Source organism: Mustela lutreola, chromosome 7, assembly GCF_030435805.1.
Source record: "Mustela lutreola isolate mMusLut2 chromosome 7, mMusLut2.pri, whole genome shotgun sequence".
Taxonomy (NCBI): Eukaryota; Metazoa; Chordata; class Mammalia; order Carnivora; family Mustelidae; genus Mustela; species Mustela lutreola.
The window spans coordinates 113,884,319-113,901,759 of NC_081296.1; the positions used below are offsets into that span (position 1 = coordinate 113,884,319).

A 17,441-nucleotide genomic window follows, 5' to 3' on the forward strand; every position below is an offset into this window, starting at 1 on the left:
AATCTGTAATTTTTTTTTAAAGATTATTTATTTATTTATTTATTTGTCAGAGAGAGGGAGAGAGTACAAGCATGGAGAATGGTAGGCAGAGGGAGAAGCAGGCTCCTTGTGAAGCAAGCTGAGCAAGGAACCCAATGTGAGACTCATCCCAGGACCCCTACTCATGACCTGAGCAGACACTTCACTGACTGAGCCACTCCACACATCCCGAAAAGTCTATAATTTGTAACAACAAAGCCAAAAAGACTATTTTCCTACTTGTATACTAACTACTTACAATGTTCTATTCCCTAAATTTATTTCCAAGAAACATTTGAGACTAGCTCCCAAGATGTATTCACTTCCTAACCCTTAGAATCTATGAATATCACCTTATGTGGCAAAAGATATGATTGAGTTAAAGATCTTGAGAAGAGGTGCTTATCCTGGTTTAAACTGGTAGACCTAAAGGCAATCACATGCATTTACAAAATATAGGCTGAAGGAGTTTTCACAGAGACAGTGAGAGTAAGAGCAAGACAGTGGGGTGGGGGAGCAGGGCAGGATGCAGCATTATCTACAATAGCCAAATTGTGGAAGCAGCCCAAGTGTCCATCAATGGATAAATGGATAAAGAAGATGAGGTATATGCATACGATGGAATATTACTCAACCATAGAAGAGAATGAAATCTTGCCATTTGCAACAACATGGGTGGAACTAGAGAGTATAATACCAAGTGAGATAAGTCAGAGAAAGACAAATACCATAGGATTTCACTCATATGTGAATTTAAGAAACAAAACAAATGAATGAGTTGAAAAAGAGACAAATCCAAAAACAGACCCTTAGAGAAGAGAGGGTTACCAGAGGGGAGGTAAATCAGAGGATGAGTGAAATAAGTGAAGGGGATTAAGAGTACACTTATCTTAATGAGCACTGAGTAATGTATAGAATTGTTGAATGACTATATTGTACACCTGAAAATAATATAACTGTATGTTAACTACACTGGAATTTATTTAAAGAGGGGAGAGAGGAAAGAAGAGAAGAGAGGATGTGGTGTGAAGGGGGCAAAGACTGGAGAGATGTGGCTACAAACTGAGAAATGCCAGCAAGCCGTTGGAAGCTAGAAGAGGCAAGAAACTCATCCTTTCCTAGACACTCTGGAAGGAGCACTGCACCTTTATTCAGACTTGTGGCCTCCAGAACCATGAGAGAATACATTTCTGGTTGTTTTAAGGCACCCAGTTTGTGATCATTTGTTATAGCAGCTACTGGAGACTAATACAATGAGCATTTGGAGAATTTCATGTGAACTATCCACTGACTTCTTTAGACTAACTTATTGTAAAAATAGTGGCCCATAGAACAGGAAGGCCAACGTCAAAATAATTTATTATTTGGAAAGTTTCAAGAGACCTAAGCAGAACACCAAGGAATTATGAGACCAAGGACAAGATGGAAAGTGAGCCATCACTAATGCAGAGGGTCAAACTAACAGATTAACTGGATGGTTTTCCACAAGAGGGGAAATAATACTTGTGAATTTACTATAAGCCAGGTACTATGCAAGGAATAGTCATGCATAATCCAGTAAAGAAACTAGGGCCTAGGGGCACCTGGGTGGCTCAGTGGGTTAAAGCCTCTGCCTTCAGCTCAGGTCATGATCTCAGGGTCCTGGGATTGAGCCCTATATCAGGCTCTCTGCTCAGCGGGGAGCCTGCTCCCCCCTCTCTCTCTGCCTGCCCATGATCTCTGTCAAATAAATAAATAAATAAAATCTTAAAAAAAAAAAAAAAAAGGAAACAAACTAGGACCTAAAATCATGTGGTTACTGCAATGATATAAACTTAAATTATTTAGAATCCTTGCTGTTTCTACTATTTTATCTGCTTCCACAAAGTTTAGCTTGAGAAGCATCACTTCTCTGAAACATCATTATAATGACACTATATCCCTCTTCTCTGAGAACCACTCCCAGTCCCCATTTACTTTCAGGAGTGAGCACTTTGTCTCTGTCCATCACAATTTTACAAGGCTTAATTTAGTGAGGAGGTATTTGGCAATGGAGAATGGGAAACAGAAGAAAGGAGTTACAGAGTCAGAACAAAGAGAAAAGAGAAGTAAATACAAACCATTACACTACAGAAAACTACAATCATTGGGAAATAATGAACTTTCAGAGTACACAAAAAGGACAGATAAGGATAAAAAGGTAAGTAAGCATAAAGCATAAAGTAAGCATAAAGATGAGAGACATAGGAAGAAAATTTAACTAAGCGAAGGATAAAAATTAAATACTAAAATTCCAAAAAGTCATTTCAGCCTCAAATTTTAATAGTTGTAATAACAAATTCTTTCACACTAATTTCACCCAAACCCAGCAATAATAAAGTGATAACAATACAAAACACAAAAAGTGGAGGATTAAAGTTCCATTGTGTGAAGGATCTGGAAAAAAAAAAATGCTGTTAAAGGAAACATGCACACATTTCTCTGTCCCTTAATTTTTTTCTAAATCTATTCCCACTGTCTGCCTATGTAATTCCCTACCAGAGCTTTGCAGCTGGTCCCCACTGGGGCTTAAGCAGACTCCTCTCTGTGTTTCCATTTAAAAATCTTTATTTCAATAGGTGGGCCTAGAGCATCTGCACTTCCAAAATTACCACACAACTGATCCAAAATGATTGAAACAAAATTGGTTTCAAAAATTGCCCTTAAGCTGAAAAGAAGATGAAGGCTAACATTTAAACCTAAAGAAACATTTATCACAATTCTGTGGTCTGTAATAGACTTCTGTGGTTGTAATAGAAATGCTGACAGCTTGTTAATTATAGAAATGCTAGTGAACATCACTGTTATTCTTTTGAAAAACCTGACAAAAGACTTCAGATTTTTTTTTTTTTTTTTTTTTTTTTTTTTTTTTTTTTTTTTTTTACTTAAACCAAGCCTTACAACACCTCAACTCCAATCTCTCCTCCCCAAGAGGCTGGATTCAGTCCCATTTTCCTGTAGTATACAGAGTGATGACTCAGAGAAAGGTCTTCAATTACACCCAGACTCCAATGTTTCCACCCCCTCGAGAAGAAGTCCCAGAGTCACATTTGAGATTCAAAGCCTTTTTAGGGCTTAGAAGGGCATAAAACTTGACAAGACCCAGAATGGTTTAAATCTCTCTGGGATCCATGAATTAGAGCGCATCAACCTCTGAAAGTCACAGCAATGGGAAACAGCATAAGACCTTACACAGGGCAACCACCAATAAATAAATATTCATGTGTGATTCAGATCCTTTGTGCTTAAACTCAACTGCAATTATTACCATCTTCCTTGGGTAAGGAAAGTGATGTATATAGTGGAGAGAGGTTTGAATTTGTGTTTAAACCAATTTCTGCCACTAATCATTGTGTAACATGAGTAATCTTTTAACCTCTTGGGCCTTCATATTTTATTCACTTGTGAAATAAAGAAGGGTTGAGCAATAACTTTCAACCATTGTTGCATGTCCCACCAGTTACTCAAACAGTATAAATTCCAACATAATAGAAGCAAAACTCCACCTTTCCCAGAGATATTTCTAAATATATAAGAATTCAGTCACCATAAATATCATTTATAGTAAATTTTAAGAAGAAATAAAATTACAGTAGGCTCTTAGGAAAAGATTTTATTGGTGCGGACTAGTTCTAAGGTGAAATTAAAGGAGCACTAATTCCTTTGAAAGTGCTTCAACTCCAGAATAAACAATTTTAACAGGTTTTGTTTGTCTACACCTTGTTGATTATTTTGAGATTCTTTCTTGAAACAGGGTTTCTCAACAGTGGTGCTACTGACATTTTGTTATAATTGACTGTTTTGTTCATTCTAAGATGTTTAGCAGCATCTCTGGCACCCACCCATCAGATGCTAGTTGTGACAACCAAAAATACCTTCAGGCATTGCTAAATGTCCCCTGAAAGGGGGAGTAAAATTGCTCTCTCTTGAGATTTGCTGCTTTGACAGGTAAGATGTTACATATATGTATTTCTGTAATGTAGTATTCTTATTTATTTACACCTATTTATATGAATCATATATAGTACATAATTTATTACATATTATATATAATATGTAAATAATATATTATGTAAATATTTTTGTAGTGCAATATTTTTTAAAACTATTTTCTGCTGGGGCACCTGGGTGGCTCAGGTCAGGATCCCAGAGTCCTGGGATCAAGGTCCCCCTCCCCCCATCAGGCTCTCTGCTCAGCGGGGAGCCTATTTCCCCCTCTATCTGTCTCTGCCTGCCTCTCTGCCTACTTGTGATCTATGTCTGTCAAATAAATAAAAAATCTTAAAAAAAAACAAAACCTATTTTCTGGTAGTCTCTGGACTACCAGGAGAATTTAGGTTTTTATTACAGGGTAATACCTCTATTTGATTTTATAGTATTGGAAGGAAATTATTTACTCATATAATACATGTAATTAATACATATATGTGCCACACATATAATTTAACACGAATACTCTTTGGCTCACCCCAAAGGGCATAAGCAAACTTATATTCTTTCACTTCTTTAAATTTTAACATTTCTATGTATATTTTAGAAAGATACTTTGATCTTGGATTTGAAAATGGCCAAAAATAATCTGCTGGTAGAAAAAAATAAAGTTCCAATAGAGAACTACGAATTAATCATTCTTTCAGTCATTCAACTAGTGTTCCATTACTAATAATAAAGTGTTTATAAGTGACACACTAGTTACATTTTTAAGCATTAATCCTTAATGCTTAAAATCCTTAATGCTACAAGAACCCACTGATACATAGCCCTAAGCAAGCTATGCTGTGGTATAGTTAGCCCCATGCAGATTCAGACTTATACTACAGAAGCAGAAGAAAGAGAGAAAAGTGAATTTAAGACTATAGATTTAAAAAGAAGTATGACTTGTAATATACTCTGTGGTTTAAATACAAATTCTCATTCAAAGCCTAGGATTAACAATAAGCTAGTGGTCCAAACAGAGTTGTGTAGTCTAACATTAAAAAAAAAAAATGACTGCTAGTTCATCATTACTTTCAAATGGTACATTTTCTCACATTTAAGCTTATACAAATTTCCTCTACTTAACAACATAAGCAATTTTGCATCATTTTAAAAATAATGTAAATAATTGTGCTAATAACAGCAAAAATATTCTAATCACTTAAAATTAGACCAATATTTTAATTGTAATACTTTTTCCCTGTTAATTTTACAATGCCAGGAAATCTAGAAAATATTTCTCAAATCGTGTTTGCTCTCAGGAACACACAATAAAGAGCCATCTCTGTTCTTTGTTACAAGGTGCATAATGGCAGGGGAAGAATGCATGAAATAGAACAATCTACCTTGGTAACTAACTAGGACGATCAGCACTTAAAAACTAAGATATTGAATTAATTCCCTAACCTCAAGATTTGGACTACCAAATACATAAACAAACATATATCTTTATTTATGCATATGGTATCATCTGAAAATCAGAATACTAAAAATGAATAAATGTGTGGGACTGTAAATTTTTAATACTGTAAATTCCAAGACAGTAAAACACTTTTTAAAGATTTTTAGATCTTTTTTTATGTTATTCTCACCCACCAGCAATACACAGCTTTAAGGCCCAAGAAAGGAAAACCAAGATCTCTCCCCAAATGTCAAAATGGACTTACACAAAATGCTAGGACCTCATTGTCTTCCAGTCTATGACTCTCACATGCAGCACATATGTCTTCATCAAGAAATTCAGATGCACTCAATTACCACATTTTAAAAATCCCTAACTGTGAAATTATGTAGGAAAGAAAACAACAATATATCATTTATTTTACAGGTATCTGATTTAGGAAAAGTCTAAGACAAGAGACAAAACAAGAGAATGAAATCTTGAGGTAAGATTGTATTGACCCCTAAGCAGCACTCTCCACTGGCAAATCATTCAGCAAGGTGTAAGCGGGGAATCCACATGTCCCTCTCTCTAGAGGAGAATCACAGAGGGCAAAATGAGGGAGCAACACTGATAACCTCAAAAAGTCCCACTCTGAACATTTCTGGTAGGAACCTCAAAACTTTCTGCAGGGCTAGAGGGGCACTTTGCTCTGCTGCAGCCTCACTGAATAATTAAACACAATTTGCCCAGGGACTTTGTCTTCTAAAAGCTTTTTTCTCCCAATTTTTCCCGCTAAAGTAAAATTGAGTCTGCAGAGAACAGAGTAGACGTCTTTGGATTCCTAGCGAGAATCAAGCATTTGCCTGCCCAAGGCCTCCCAAATCTACTAGCTACAGACCAACCACAGAAAACTGAAAATCAGGCTAAGGGCTGCAACTAAGCTTTCTAGATTTCCTGGTAAAACGCAAAAGAAAAATAAAGTTGGGGGTAGCAAGCAGGTAGTTGGTGCAAAGTTTCCAAACTAGTAAAAATTTATCCTTCCATAAAATTAAGAAAAGTCAACCCGAAAGTCCAACATTCATCTGCTTTAAGGGGGGGGGGGGTCACCGCCTTGTCCACAATGGGTTTTTTCCTAAGGAACCCAGTGGAGCGTCTCTCATTTCCAGGGACTGGGGGAGACCGGACGAGGGTGGGCATGCATTTCTTCTGTTTGCGAAAGTGATGAATGAATATGTGATCCTAACTTTCTGAAGGGTGGTTTATTTCCTTTGAGTTAATAAAATTAAACCAGTCCGCTGTGGTAGGATAGGATCTCCTGATCATAGACCGAGGCCTTTAGACACTTCTCAGACCTCCATTCGCATGGTGTCCAGACACAGCGTCCAGCGAAACTGGGACTCTGTCGACACTAACCAGTGCCCCTTTTCCTACGCTACAGGCGCCAGGCGAAGCCAAGCCAGGATTTTGGTTCCAGCTGCCTGAGATCCCCAAACACTCAGAAGCCAAAGTGCCTCTCCTCTAATATTTGTAGAACTATTATCCAAGACATAGGATATTCCCATTTCCTGGATAGTGCACATAGACTGGAAAATTAACACGACTTTGCTCACAAAAACTAAGGGCAAGTAGCCAGCTTTCCCGGAATTCGCAGCTTTCAAATTGTTTAGTAAAAGGGTGGAGAGGTGAAGTCCCGTGAGGCACCGCAACTTCTCACCTCCAGCGGCTAGGTTCAAGTGTTGGGGTTCTCTCTGGGCTCTGGGGTTGTAGGGTCTCCCAGACTTGCGGCTTCTTCCGCGCAGAAGGAGAACGTGAGACCATTCTGCTAGGGGGAGCAGGCAGGAGAGACATCCTGAGCAAGGGGATGCTTTCCTTTCTGGGCCAGAGGTGCTGGGAACACAGCCTTCCCAGGTTCTGCTTCACGGCTGCCGGATCCCCATGGCCCGCTGGGTTTTCTACACTGCGTTTTTAGGGGGCACTTTGTGTGCGACTTTCCTCACTAAAGTTGTTCCTCCAGCGAATTCTGAAATCTCCCCAAGCTAGAGAAGATTTGTTCTTTGACATTGTCTTCACCACCCTATTTGCCCTTGCCTTGTCGCATTTCAAACAAAAAACAAAAACAAAAACCAACCAAACAAACCAGAGCCCTTAAAAAAGCCTCTCCGTGGAGGTGGCTGGCAATCTCAATCTCACAGAAATGATGTTAATGGTTGCAGGGCTCCCCCTTTTCCTCTGGCCAACCTCAGCTTTTTTTTTTTAGCTGTGAAGATCTGTGAAAATAATATCAGGGTTTTCTGTCAGAACGAGCTTTGCCCTGCACTCAGGCGTAGCATAATCTGACCCGACACCTCCAACCATCTGTGCTATCTATCTGCCTTCTGATTTACCAGAGCTGTACAAGCCGCATACAAATTGTACTTGATACTAAAGAAAAGAGGGCCAGCCCAGTCCAGTTCGGGGGTTAACATTTCTACCTGATTTCTTTAGGGATAGGTCTCCAAAGATGGGTTTCCAGTCATTTTCATTGGACTCCCCTTTCCCAATTATTTTCTTTAAACTGAACAAGCCCCTATCAAAGGCCCAGGTGAGATCATGGTTTCTTTTGACAGAGACCTCAGAAAATGGTATGATGTGGATGTCAATTGGGAATCAATAAAAGTTGCCAATTCAGTCTGCTGGCCCTAAGGCAGAGCTGCCAAGAAGGCCCTTCTCTGCAGGAGGGGTCAGTGCTCAGCGGCTTAGAAAGCATTTTCTGCCCCCCTTCCCATTGCTGTGGTTCCCCTTTCTCTATTTTACTTGCACTGAGTTTCTTTCGGACAAAAAGGCCAAGGTTAGAGTTTCTACTCCCAGCACAAGAGTTACATGTTCTAACACAGGGTAAGGCAAAATCAGCCTGCAAAAAGAGCAAATCAATATTTTAAAATAGATCTTTGAAATAAGCTTTTAAGTTGCTGTCCTGACCTACCAGTGACTTCTCACTCTAGATGTGGCTGTGCTGCACATTTGTTCAAGTCCGTTAACGTGGGGGGGGGCTGAAAAATATAAACTTTGGGGGAGTACAACACCCCTATTCTTGAGTGTTTAACTTCAGGGTCAACACCTGTGTTATCAGGTGTGAGATTTCAGGTGTGAGATTTGTTCTAGCCCGTATTTAAATTTTCAGGAGGCTTTTGAAGGTGTTGGGGATAGCCCAAACTGACCTCTTAACAGATCCCTGGTCCTGTGCTTCTGCTTCAGATTCACTTCCCACTCGGCTGCTTTAGCTAGAAAAGAGGGAAAGCCGTGCGGGGATGGGTGCTGAGGGGGAAAAAAAAATAGGTGATCTACTTCCCTCCCTTCCCATTCATGCGCTCCCCCCAAAGTTTTCTGTTTCGTTCCAGTTAAACTTGGCGAATTCTCCGAGGATTTCGATTTGGTCCAGTCCTCATTGTCCTCTGGAGACCTCTTGACCCAGGCAGCGCATCACTCCAAAGTGGATTCCTGTAGCACTACTGCCTCTTTTGGCTGAGGGTGGGGGGTTTGGGGGGTTCGAGGGTGGAGGAAGGCCGCTGGAGGAGGGTGTTGAAACGCTGCTGTTCTTGCCATTCTATTTCTCCGAGCAACTCTCCAGTCTTCTCTTCCTCCAGATTCTGCAAAATACTGAGGAAAAGTCCACGGGTGAACGGCGGGCGCTGTCGAGAGCGGGGAGGTGCTGAAAGGACCCGGGCGCACAGGTCGCAGTCTTGATTGGCAGAGCGGGCCGGTGACTGACAGGGGGTCTCCATGGCGCCCGCGCCGCCAATCCGCCCTTTCCAGTAGCGGCGCCAGTTCGCCGGCCTGCGTGCCCTAACCGAGCGGAGCCGAACCTGGGCTGCGGGGCCGGCACCTCCTCCAATCCCTCCCGCTCGCTCGCTCGCATCCTTTGCGCCGCCGCAGCTGCCGGGGGCTGTGCGTCCCCGCTGCCCTAAGCCGCCTCACGGAGGAGAGCCTGGAGCACCCGGCCAGGCCCGCGGGCATCTACTGCGTGTCCCACTCCGTGCTCAGCGTCCCCATTGCAGTCGGCGCTGCCTCGATGTTCCAACTGCCCATATTGAATTTCAGTCCCCAGCAAGTGGCCGGGGTATGCGAGACTCTGGAGGAGAGCGGCGACGTAGAACGCCTGGGTCGCTTCCTCTGGTCGCTGCCCGTGGCCCCTGCGGCCTGCGAGGCCCTCAACAAGAATGAATCGGTGCTGCGCGCGAGAGCCATCGTGGCCTTTCACGGTGGCAATTACCGGGAACTCTACCATATCCTGGAAAACCACAAGTTCACTAAGGAGTCCCACGCCAAGCTGCAGGCGCTGTGGCTCGAAGCTCATTACCAGGAGGCTGAGAAGCTGCGTGGACGGCCCCTGGGGCCGGTGGACAAGTACCGTGTGAGGAAGAAGTTCCCGCTGCCGCGCACCATTTGGGATGGCGAACAGAAGACACACTGTTTCAAGGAGCGCACGCGGCATCTGCTACGGGAATGGTACCTGCAGGACCCATACCCCAACCCCAGCAAAAAGCGTGAGCTCGCCCAGGCAACCGGACTGACCCCTACGCAGGTGGGCAACTGGTTCAAAAACCGCCGACAAAGGGATCGGGCGGCTGCAGCCAAGAACAGGTCAGTACCTAGAGGCCTACGCGCCTTGCACTTTCCCTGGATGGGGCAGGCAGAAGGCACCCGGGCGCCCTTACGCGGGGCCTGGCGACTTGGATCCGCAGGACTTGAGAGCTCAGTCTGTCTTCAGTTATGAGCCCACCGTATTCTGGGATCCTGGTCCCGGAGTAGGGGGCGGTTTCCTTCCCCGCTCTTGGTTCCCCATACTCTTTTCCTCTGGTTCTCGGCGCCTGGGGTGGGGGGATGGGGTCCTCCACCAGATAGTTCCAGTCGCCAAACCAAGGCTGCATTAGGTAGGGGAAAGAAATAATAAAAATTAAAATCCCAGCAATAATTAGGGACCCCAAGGCCCAAAGCGAATTCTTGTCAGCCTGGGCCCAGGCTCCTATTATTAAGTGAAGCCTGGCTTATTACCGATATTGCCATTTTAAAAGCCCAGATAAATTCTTCTCCTAATGCTTAGCAGAGAGTTTCTCATGGACTTCTGGATGGAAGTCGAGTTCTCATCTTTTCACGCGTGGACAACCCTGCCTCAAAACAGCAAGCTAGTCAGCTGAGGCTTTTCCTTCCGCAGCGTGTGGATCTAAATTAGCCAAACATTTTGGCCAAGAAACCCCGCCTCATCCCCCAGGCCCAATCGTTCCGTGCAATCCTCAGGCAGCTCTTTTTGGTTTTAGCTTTGGTCTGACCCGGCCTCGAGGGCATTGACAGAAGCGTGCGCCTGGAGCAGATGCACGCTGGGAAGGGGGTTCCCTATCCAGGAGCTTGATACGTCGTTGTCACCCACACCTCATTTATCTTGACAGTATTGTAAATCTCCCAAAGGCGGCCAACAATCGCGAATGACCCTGAGCCCAGCGTCTCGGATGGGGAGCCGAGAAAGGATTCAGAAGAAGGATGGGACAACGGCGGGCTACGTGGAGAGGCTGCCGCGGACTCTGGCCCTGGTCTCTGTTGCCTCACTTTCCCCACTTTAAGTGCCGGGGTCTGTGGGAGATCCGCTGGCCGCTGGGCTTAAGGGATGCAGACCCGGGGGGCAAAGGGCGGCTATGTTACGCTCTGTGACTGCTATCCCTTTCCTTTTCCTAGACTCCAGCAGCAGGTCATGACGCAGGGCTCCGGACGGGCTCTAAGGGCTGAGGAAGAGGGCACGCCTGAGGTGCTCGGCGCCGCCGCCAGCCCCGCCGCCAGCCTATCCAGCAAGGCAGCCACTTCGGCCATCTCCATCACGTCCAGCGACAGCGAGTGCGACATCTGAACTGCCCACCCAGCACGCTCAGAAACAGAATCCAGTGTAAAAACTAGATAAAATGAAATAGGGAGGATGAGAGACCAAGCAAACCCACAGCTTGCGAAACCGGGGGGTCAGGGACCCGCGGGCTCCGGGTGCCCATTTCCGCCCCGCGGCCGGCCTGGCTCCACTGGCGCCCTTCGGCCGCTATCACAGGGGTCCGCGGTGAGGCCCAACCCAGCGCTACGTTCTCCTTGCTTTGCTTTTTCCCAAGAATTTTGCTGCAAAGATGCCTCCGGAACCTGAACTGAACGCTGAGCGCCTGTCCTAAATCTTCCGTGGGTATTTCACGTCAAAAGGACGCTGTTATATATGTATAACTTTTGCTTTAAAGGTTTTTTTTTTTAAGAAAAACAAAACAAAACAAAACATATATATGCTGTTTACTTATTTAAGAGACTGCCTGGTAGGTTTCTCTATATCCTGGGAACTTGCTGTTTCTAAAGGCGCAGGATGGAGCAGATGGGTTCGGTGTGAAGAAGCCAAACAATAAAAACCTGGTGAGCAAACTTTCTTAATTAAGTGAGCTGCTCTCAGATTTCTTAAAAACAAAACAAAACAAAACAAAACAAAAAAAGATACTCTTCACCAGGTAAGCAGGGGCCCCTGTGCATAGTCCCAGGAGAGTCTTCTCTTATCTTTTGCTTTCTCTGAGGTCTCCTGCTATATATTTTAAATGGCCAATGGTAGATCCATAACCACCTGCTCAAAAAATTGTATGTATGTATATACATGTGTGTATGTGTGATATGTTTAAATCTAGAAATTTGCAACATGAGCATCCCCTATAAGACAACTCCACACATCCCCAAACTCCGGTTAGTATGGCTTGTCCTCCTGACACTCACTTTTATGAATTGTCAGTGTCTTTCAGGAACAATTTAAGAAGCCAAACTCTGGGATTCAGTCATGAGTCCTATTTTATAAAAATTTTATAAAAATGCAAGACTATTCTGACTCAGGTTCTGCAATTACAAAAGTTTTCCATCTCTTTTCATCTCTTTCCCCTCCCATACAAAAGCAATAGGCACCCATGATCATGTTAGAATGAGTATGTACTATGTTTAGGATTGAGCTCATATTAAAATAAGACAAAAGATAGGAGAGGTTTTAATAACTAAACTAACATCTTCTTGATGCAGAATCAGGTTTTAATCAAACACATTTTTCCACAACAGTGATACTTAGATGAAGGAAAGGGTGTAATCATGTGACATGCTGAAGTGAAATGGAAGGCTGCAGAGAAATGACTGGCATTTTAAAAATCTGATCTCTGTATTAAACATGAAATAAGTCATCTAGAGCCTCATTGTTCTGTAATGGCCTCAATTAAAACTATCAAATATTCTTGGGATTTAATTTGTCCTCCCAAAGTGTATAGGTACATGCAGGCGCACACACACACCAAAACCCAAACAAAAAAACTTCACTGTCCTTGCACTAAAAAAGTAAATGTTATCCTGAGTCTCTAAGCTTTTTTTCCTAGTGAAATGGGTTGTATATTATAAAATTTGACACTGATCTTTAAATCACTTAAGCTGAATTTCCCTCCTTGAGCTCCTCCTGATACACACACACACACACACACACACACACTGGATCCTTTCAATGTACCTCTCTGTCCTTACCAGATGTCCTTTGGTTCAGAACCCTGTTAACTTATTTGGGTAGAAATACCAATGTGCCCCCGCCGCCCCCCCAAAAAAAAAGAAAAAGAAAAAGTGAAGTCTTGAAAGACAAAAAGCAGTCAAATGGCAAGATATCTGAGAGAAGTCCAGGATATGACTAAGGGCTGATTTTTAGTCTCTAAATCACTTAAACAGATTTGGCTCATTTGGGCTTTATAAACTGTTGTCATTATATAGAGGGGCCCTTATCCAGAGAACTGTTGACAGTCAAAACTCTCTTGCACAAGAGCTCTAGATGGAAGGAGTGGGGATGTCTTTGTGATCAAGCTGGTGTTCTTCAGGAAAGCAAGCAAATGCCCTCCCATGGGTCTGGAAAGGCTAGGATGAGAGGGCTTCCTGAAGATTCTTAACTTTGTTTCCTTGAACAACCCCCCCCCCCCCCACACACACACACACATCTAGTTCCTTGAATGCTGAGGAGCAGGGCCAGGACTCCAATGAAGCAAGGGAAGCACCCAGAGTACAAAATTGAAGAAGGCATTCTCTCTCAAGGTCAGCAGCTACACAAGTGCAAGACATCTGGAAATGAGTGTCTCCTTAAATTTTGCACTGTAGGTGCTTCCCTTGCCTTACCCTAGTCCTGAATCTGCTAAGGAATATTGCACTTCAAGAAAAAACGTAGAGATTTCCAGTCTTGTTTACCGGATCCACCTAGTACTAAGGAACTGTCCAAACCAGCACTTGGATAAATTTTATCTCTTAAGCTAATGTTTCTAGGTCCAAGAAGGCAGGGAAAGAATTAGTAGAATGATGTAATGGCAGTTGGGATTCTTAAAAATCCCATCCCACTAACCAATTCAAATGATGCCTAAAAGCAGAAGAAAATGTCCATTCTGCATTCTGAAGAAAAAAGGATTATACTGCTAAGAATTAAGCTTTCTCTGCACAAATAATTTTTTTTTTAGGGTTTTATTTATCCATTTAACACAGAGAGAACAAGTGAGATATACAGAGAGCAAGCACAGCAGGGGGACCGACAGGCAGGGGAGAAACTGTCTCCTCCCTGAGCAAGGAGCCGGAGGTTGTGCGGCTTGATCCTAAGACCCTGGATTCAGGAACCTATCCAGGAGCCCCTGTACAAATAGTTTTTAAATAACCCTTATGGCCTGGCAAAAAAAGAGAAGACCGAAGTTATGGAGGAATTTTCTTCCTGCTTTGGTGAAAGCCTTTAAAGTATTTTCCTTTAAAGAACATCTAATTTGCTTAAAGTAACGCGTTGACTAAGAATTATATTATAAAGTAGGTATTCTGTTTCACCGATCTGTAGGTTTAATCTGATTTCATTTTAGAATCTTAAGGGAGGGATGACATATTATTTTAAAGAATTTTTAAAATGTTTATCTGAAACCTGGTGGCGCCTAATTGCTCTTGTGAATAATCAATTCTTTGATGATCACATGTTGGGAAATCGGTCCATATCTTCACACACATATTTATGCTAATTGGTCCAAATCTTCCCTTGGGCAGGTATCATAAAAGTTTTCGTTTTCTTTTTAAGATTTTTTTTTTCTGTATCAGTTTTATCCTGTTCTAGAAAGGTTTTTTGTTTGTTTGTTTTTAATTCCAGGTAGGAGCAATGCTGAAGGTTTCCGAATTTGGAGAAATCTCCTTATGATGGGTTTCCTTCCTGTCTTCTCTTGAAGTTTATTTCCTGTAACAATTTCCCAAAAAGCAGTTATTCCAGCACAGTGGAAAGAAGCTGCATTTTAACAATTCAACGGATCTTACCAATGTGCGGATTTAACCACCAGCCCCAGCTCGGCTTCTTTATCGGTTATAAATATTTCAACCACCCGCCAGTTCCACCAAAAGCGCGATGGCTCCCGCTCCCCAAATGCCGCAGTTCCTCGCTCCTCCACTTTAATGACCCACTCGGCTTCCACCCGCCGCGCTCGCACCCCCCTCCCACCCTTTCTCCAGTTTGTTTATAAAAATCTGGGAGGGAGGTGAAGAGAGGCTGGGGCGGGGGGAGGACTTGCTCTTTGTTTACATTAAACAAATGACAGGCAAAGAGCTCAATCAAAATCTTCCTTGACCTCGTTCTCTTTCCCTAATTTTAACAAAAAGGGAAAAAATATTGTATCCAAAAAGAACGTGAAAGGGGCGGGAGGAGAAGAGAAGCAGCTTCTCGCTCTATTCAGCCGGGACGCGGGAGCGCGGCCGATTTCCGCTCCTATTGTGAGGCGGGGCCCGGGGGCGGCCGTGAATGGGGGGTCTGCCGAGCGGCCCGCAGGGCTGTCAGGCGGCTCAGCGTAATCAGGGCTAATGACGGCGGCCGGGCGCTCCGCGGGACAATGCGCGGGGCCGCGGGGTTTTGTCGGCCTGAAAGGCTAATAGGTTTGCCTGGGGGTGCGAGGGGGCGGTGTCGGGGAAGAGGCGGCGGCGAGGGGAAAAGGGGTCATTGTTCGCGCAGTGGCCCGGGCGCCGAGGCGCGTCCCTCCCCGCGCGGCGGCCCCCGGGCCTGGAGCGGCCGACAGGAAGGCCGCGGCCGGGAGGCCCCCTGGAGGCCTGCTGGGAAATGGCGGCAGGAACGGCCGGTGCGTCGGTCCCTTAAGGGAGGCTGCCCTGAGACAGGGGTTCGGGACGAACTTGTTCCCTAGGAGAAGCCCATCGTGGGCCCAGAGTACCCGGGAAGGTGTGTCCCTCCTCCAAGGTTCGGATCGCGACTCCGTGAGGTGACAACTCCACACACCCACCTTTTCCGTCCAGCGCCCTGGAAGCTCTCAGACGCGTAGGCCGCGAGCCACTCCTATTGTTAAGAGGGCCTGCCTCAAATAGCTCGAGCACAGAAACCTCTCAAAACCAAGCGGGGCGCGGGGTTAAAAGCCCAAGGTGAGGGGATAAACAGATCGGCGCCCTGGCAGCAACTGAGGCGCCCGTTAGCCCGTAGCCTCGGACCGCCAGGTGGTTCGTGCGCCTCGTGCCAGACCGTGCGACGCGCGCCGGGAGGCCGCAGCGCGGGTCTGGGCCTGCGCGGATTGGTGCCGCGCGCGGTGGGCTTGCGTGGGGGGAGGCCGCGCGCCGAGGGCCGCTCGTCAGGCCGCGGTAAGCACCGTCGCGCGCTGGGACCACAGAACAGCATTTGTCACCGCGGGCTCTCGGCTGCGTCACGCGAGTTTCCCAAGCAGGGACCAAGGAGGGGCAGAGAGGCTCCCGACACAGGGAGCGGGCTTCTCAGGCGCTCAGCTTCGGGAAGGCTTGGAGCGCCCCGCAGATTCGCGTGTCGGCCGTCGGGGCGGGGACGCAGAGCACAGCTCCCTGAGAACCAAAGGCCCGCGGCAGCACGATTAAGCGCAGGCAGGGCCCCGCCGCCACCCGAGCCCCGCCCGGTCTTTCAGAAACTTGGCGGCTCCCATTTCGGCGCCTACAAATCTCCTCAGGCAAGGTCATGCCTTGCCGCTCTCTTGGCTGGGATTTATATCCCCAAACTTCTTCAGATCTGCCCTGCCGTGAGGGATCGAACTGGTCGTCTCCGGTTGTCTGGAGACAAAGGGGTGCAAGGGCGATCCCAGAGCAGAACCCGCAGTTTCAGGCCTGTGCCTCTGCTCGCGCCGTTTCAGCTTCCCCTGCGCGAATTCTGCCGCCTGCTTCCTGGGCTAGCCGGCCCCGCTGGAAACCTGTCCTACTTCCAAAGAGTCTTTCTTGGTTCAGTGGGCTCCCCACAGAGACATTTCGACTTCCCTTTTTAGTGCTCTCACCGTACCTTATCTAACGTGTTAAGTTTTAAACCCTGTCATACAGTTGTGCATTTGTCTGAATGTTTCACACACCTGCCCTTCCAGAATAGAAGCTCCTTAAGGGCAGATACTGAATTTTTTCCATATTTCTATGCTCACAGCCTGACCTAGTAGTAGGTGCTCAATATATATATTTAAACCAAAACAATGGATCTTCCTTGAAACCTGTCCCGAATTAGCTGGGGAGTACGGCTAGTGCTGAGTTCACTTGAACGGCAAAGATGACAAATACAGGCTGGACCCAAAGTTCACTTAAATACTTCAGCTTACCGGCTCTGGCCTACTCGTCAGGTCCTCTGGGATGATACTCCCACTAAGTACATGGTTTTTCAGAATTCTGTGGCTTTGCGTTCATAATATGAAAATTATCTTCTCACGTGCACATTTTTTTCAAACAGTAAGATAAGAGTCATCCCCTTAGGTTTCAAAAATTCTAGCTATTACACTCTCTTAACCCTATAACATATAATTTCTAATATATTTGTCTGTTATAGAATGAAGGAGGTCTCCTCTTCCAAAATATTTCTTTCCTTTCTTTCTCTCTGCCTTCTGCCCTACCTCCCTCACTTTGGTCTTGACCTACAAATTAAAAGATAAACAACAACAACAAAATCACAAATATTCAAGGTGTTCAATTTTAAGATCTTGGATTGGCATCCCACCCATGCTTAGGCTAAATCAGGGGATGAAAAACAAGCGTTTCCATTAAAATA

General features: G+C 44.9%; 1 protein-coding gene and 2 long non-coding RNA genes across 3 annotated transcripts in view; 2 read left to right on the plus strand and 1 right to left on the minus strand.

Moving 5' to 3' along the window:
* Nucleotides 1-2,298: 2,298 nt before the first annotated feature.
* Nucleotides 2,299-15,998, minus strand: LOC131836644 (uncharacterized). Its single transcript, XR_009355705.1, has 4 exons — nt 15,688-15,998; nt 8,593-8,655; nt 5,679-5,789; nt 2,299-2,433 (listed from the first exon to the last, which is right to left on the minus strand). It is a non-coding gene; the product is annotated as an uncharacterized LOC131836644 (long non-coding RNA).
* SIX6 (SIX homeobox 6) lies at nt 9,429-11,270 on the plus strand. The gene is made up of 2 exons (XM_059182248.1): nt 9,429-10,015; nt 11,102-11,270. The coding sequence occupies exons 1-2, from the start codon at nt 9,444-9,446 to the stop codon at nt 11,268-11,270; spliced, it is 741 nt and encodes a 246-aa protein (XP_059038231.1). The 5' UTR covers nt 9,429-9,443.
* LOC131836645 (uncharacterized) overlaps nt 15,374-17,441 on the plus strand; it is a 55,248-nt gene continuing 53,180 nt past the window's right edge. The window contains exon 1 of the long non-coding RNA XR_009355706.1: nt 15,374-15,823. This is a non-coding gene — a long non-coding RNA (uncharacterized LOC131836645). The remainder of the gene's footprint in view (nt 15,824-17,441) is intronic.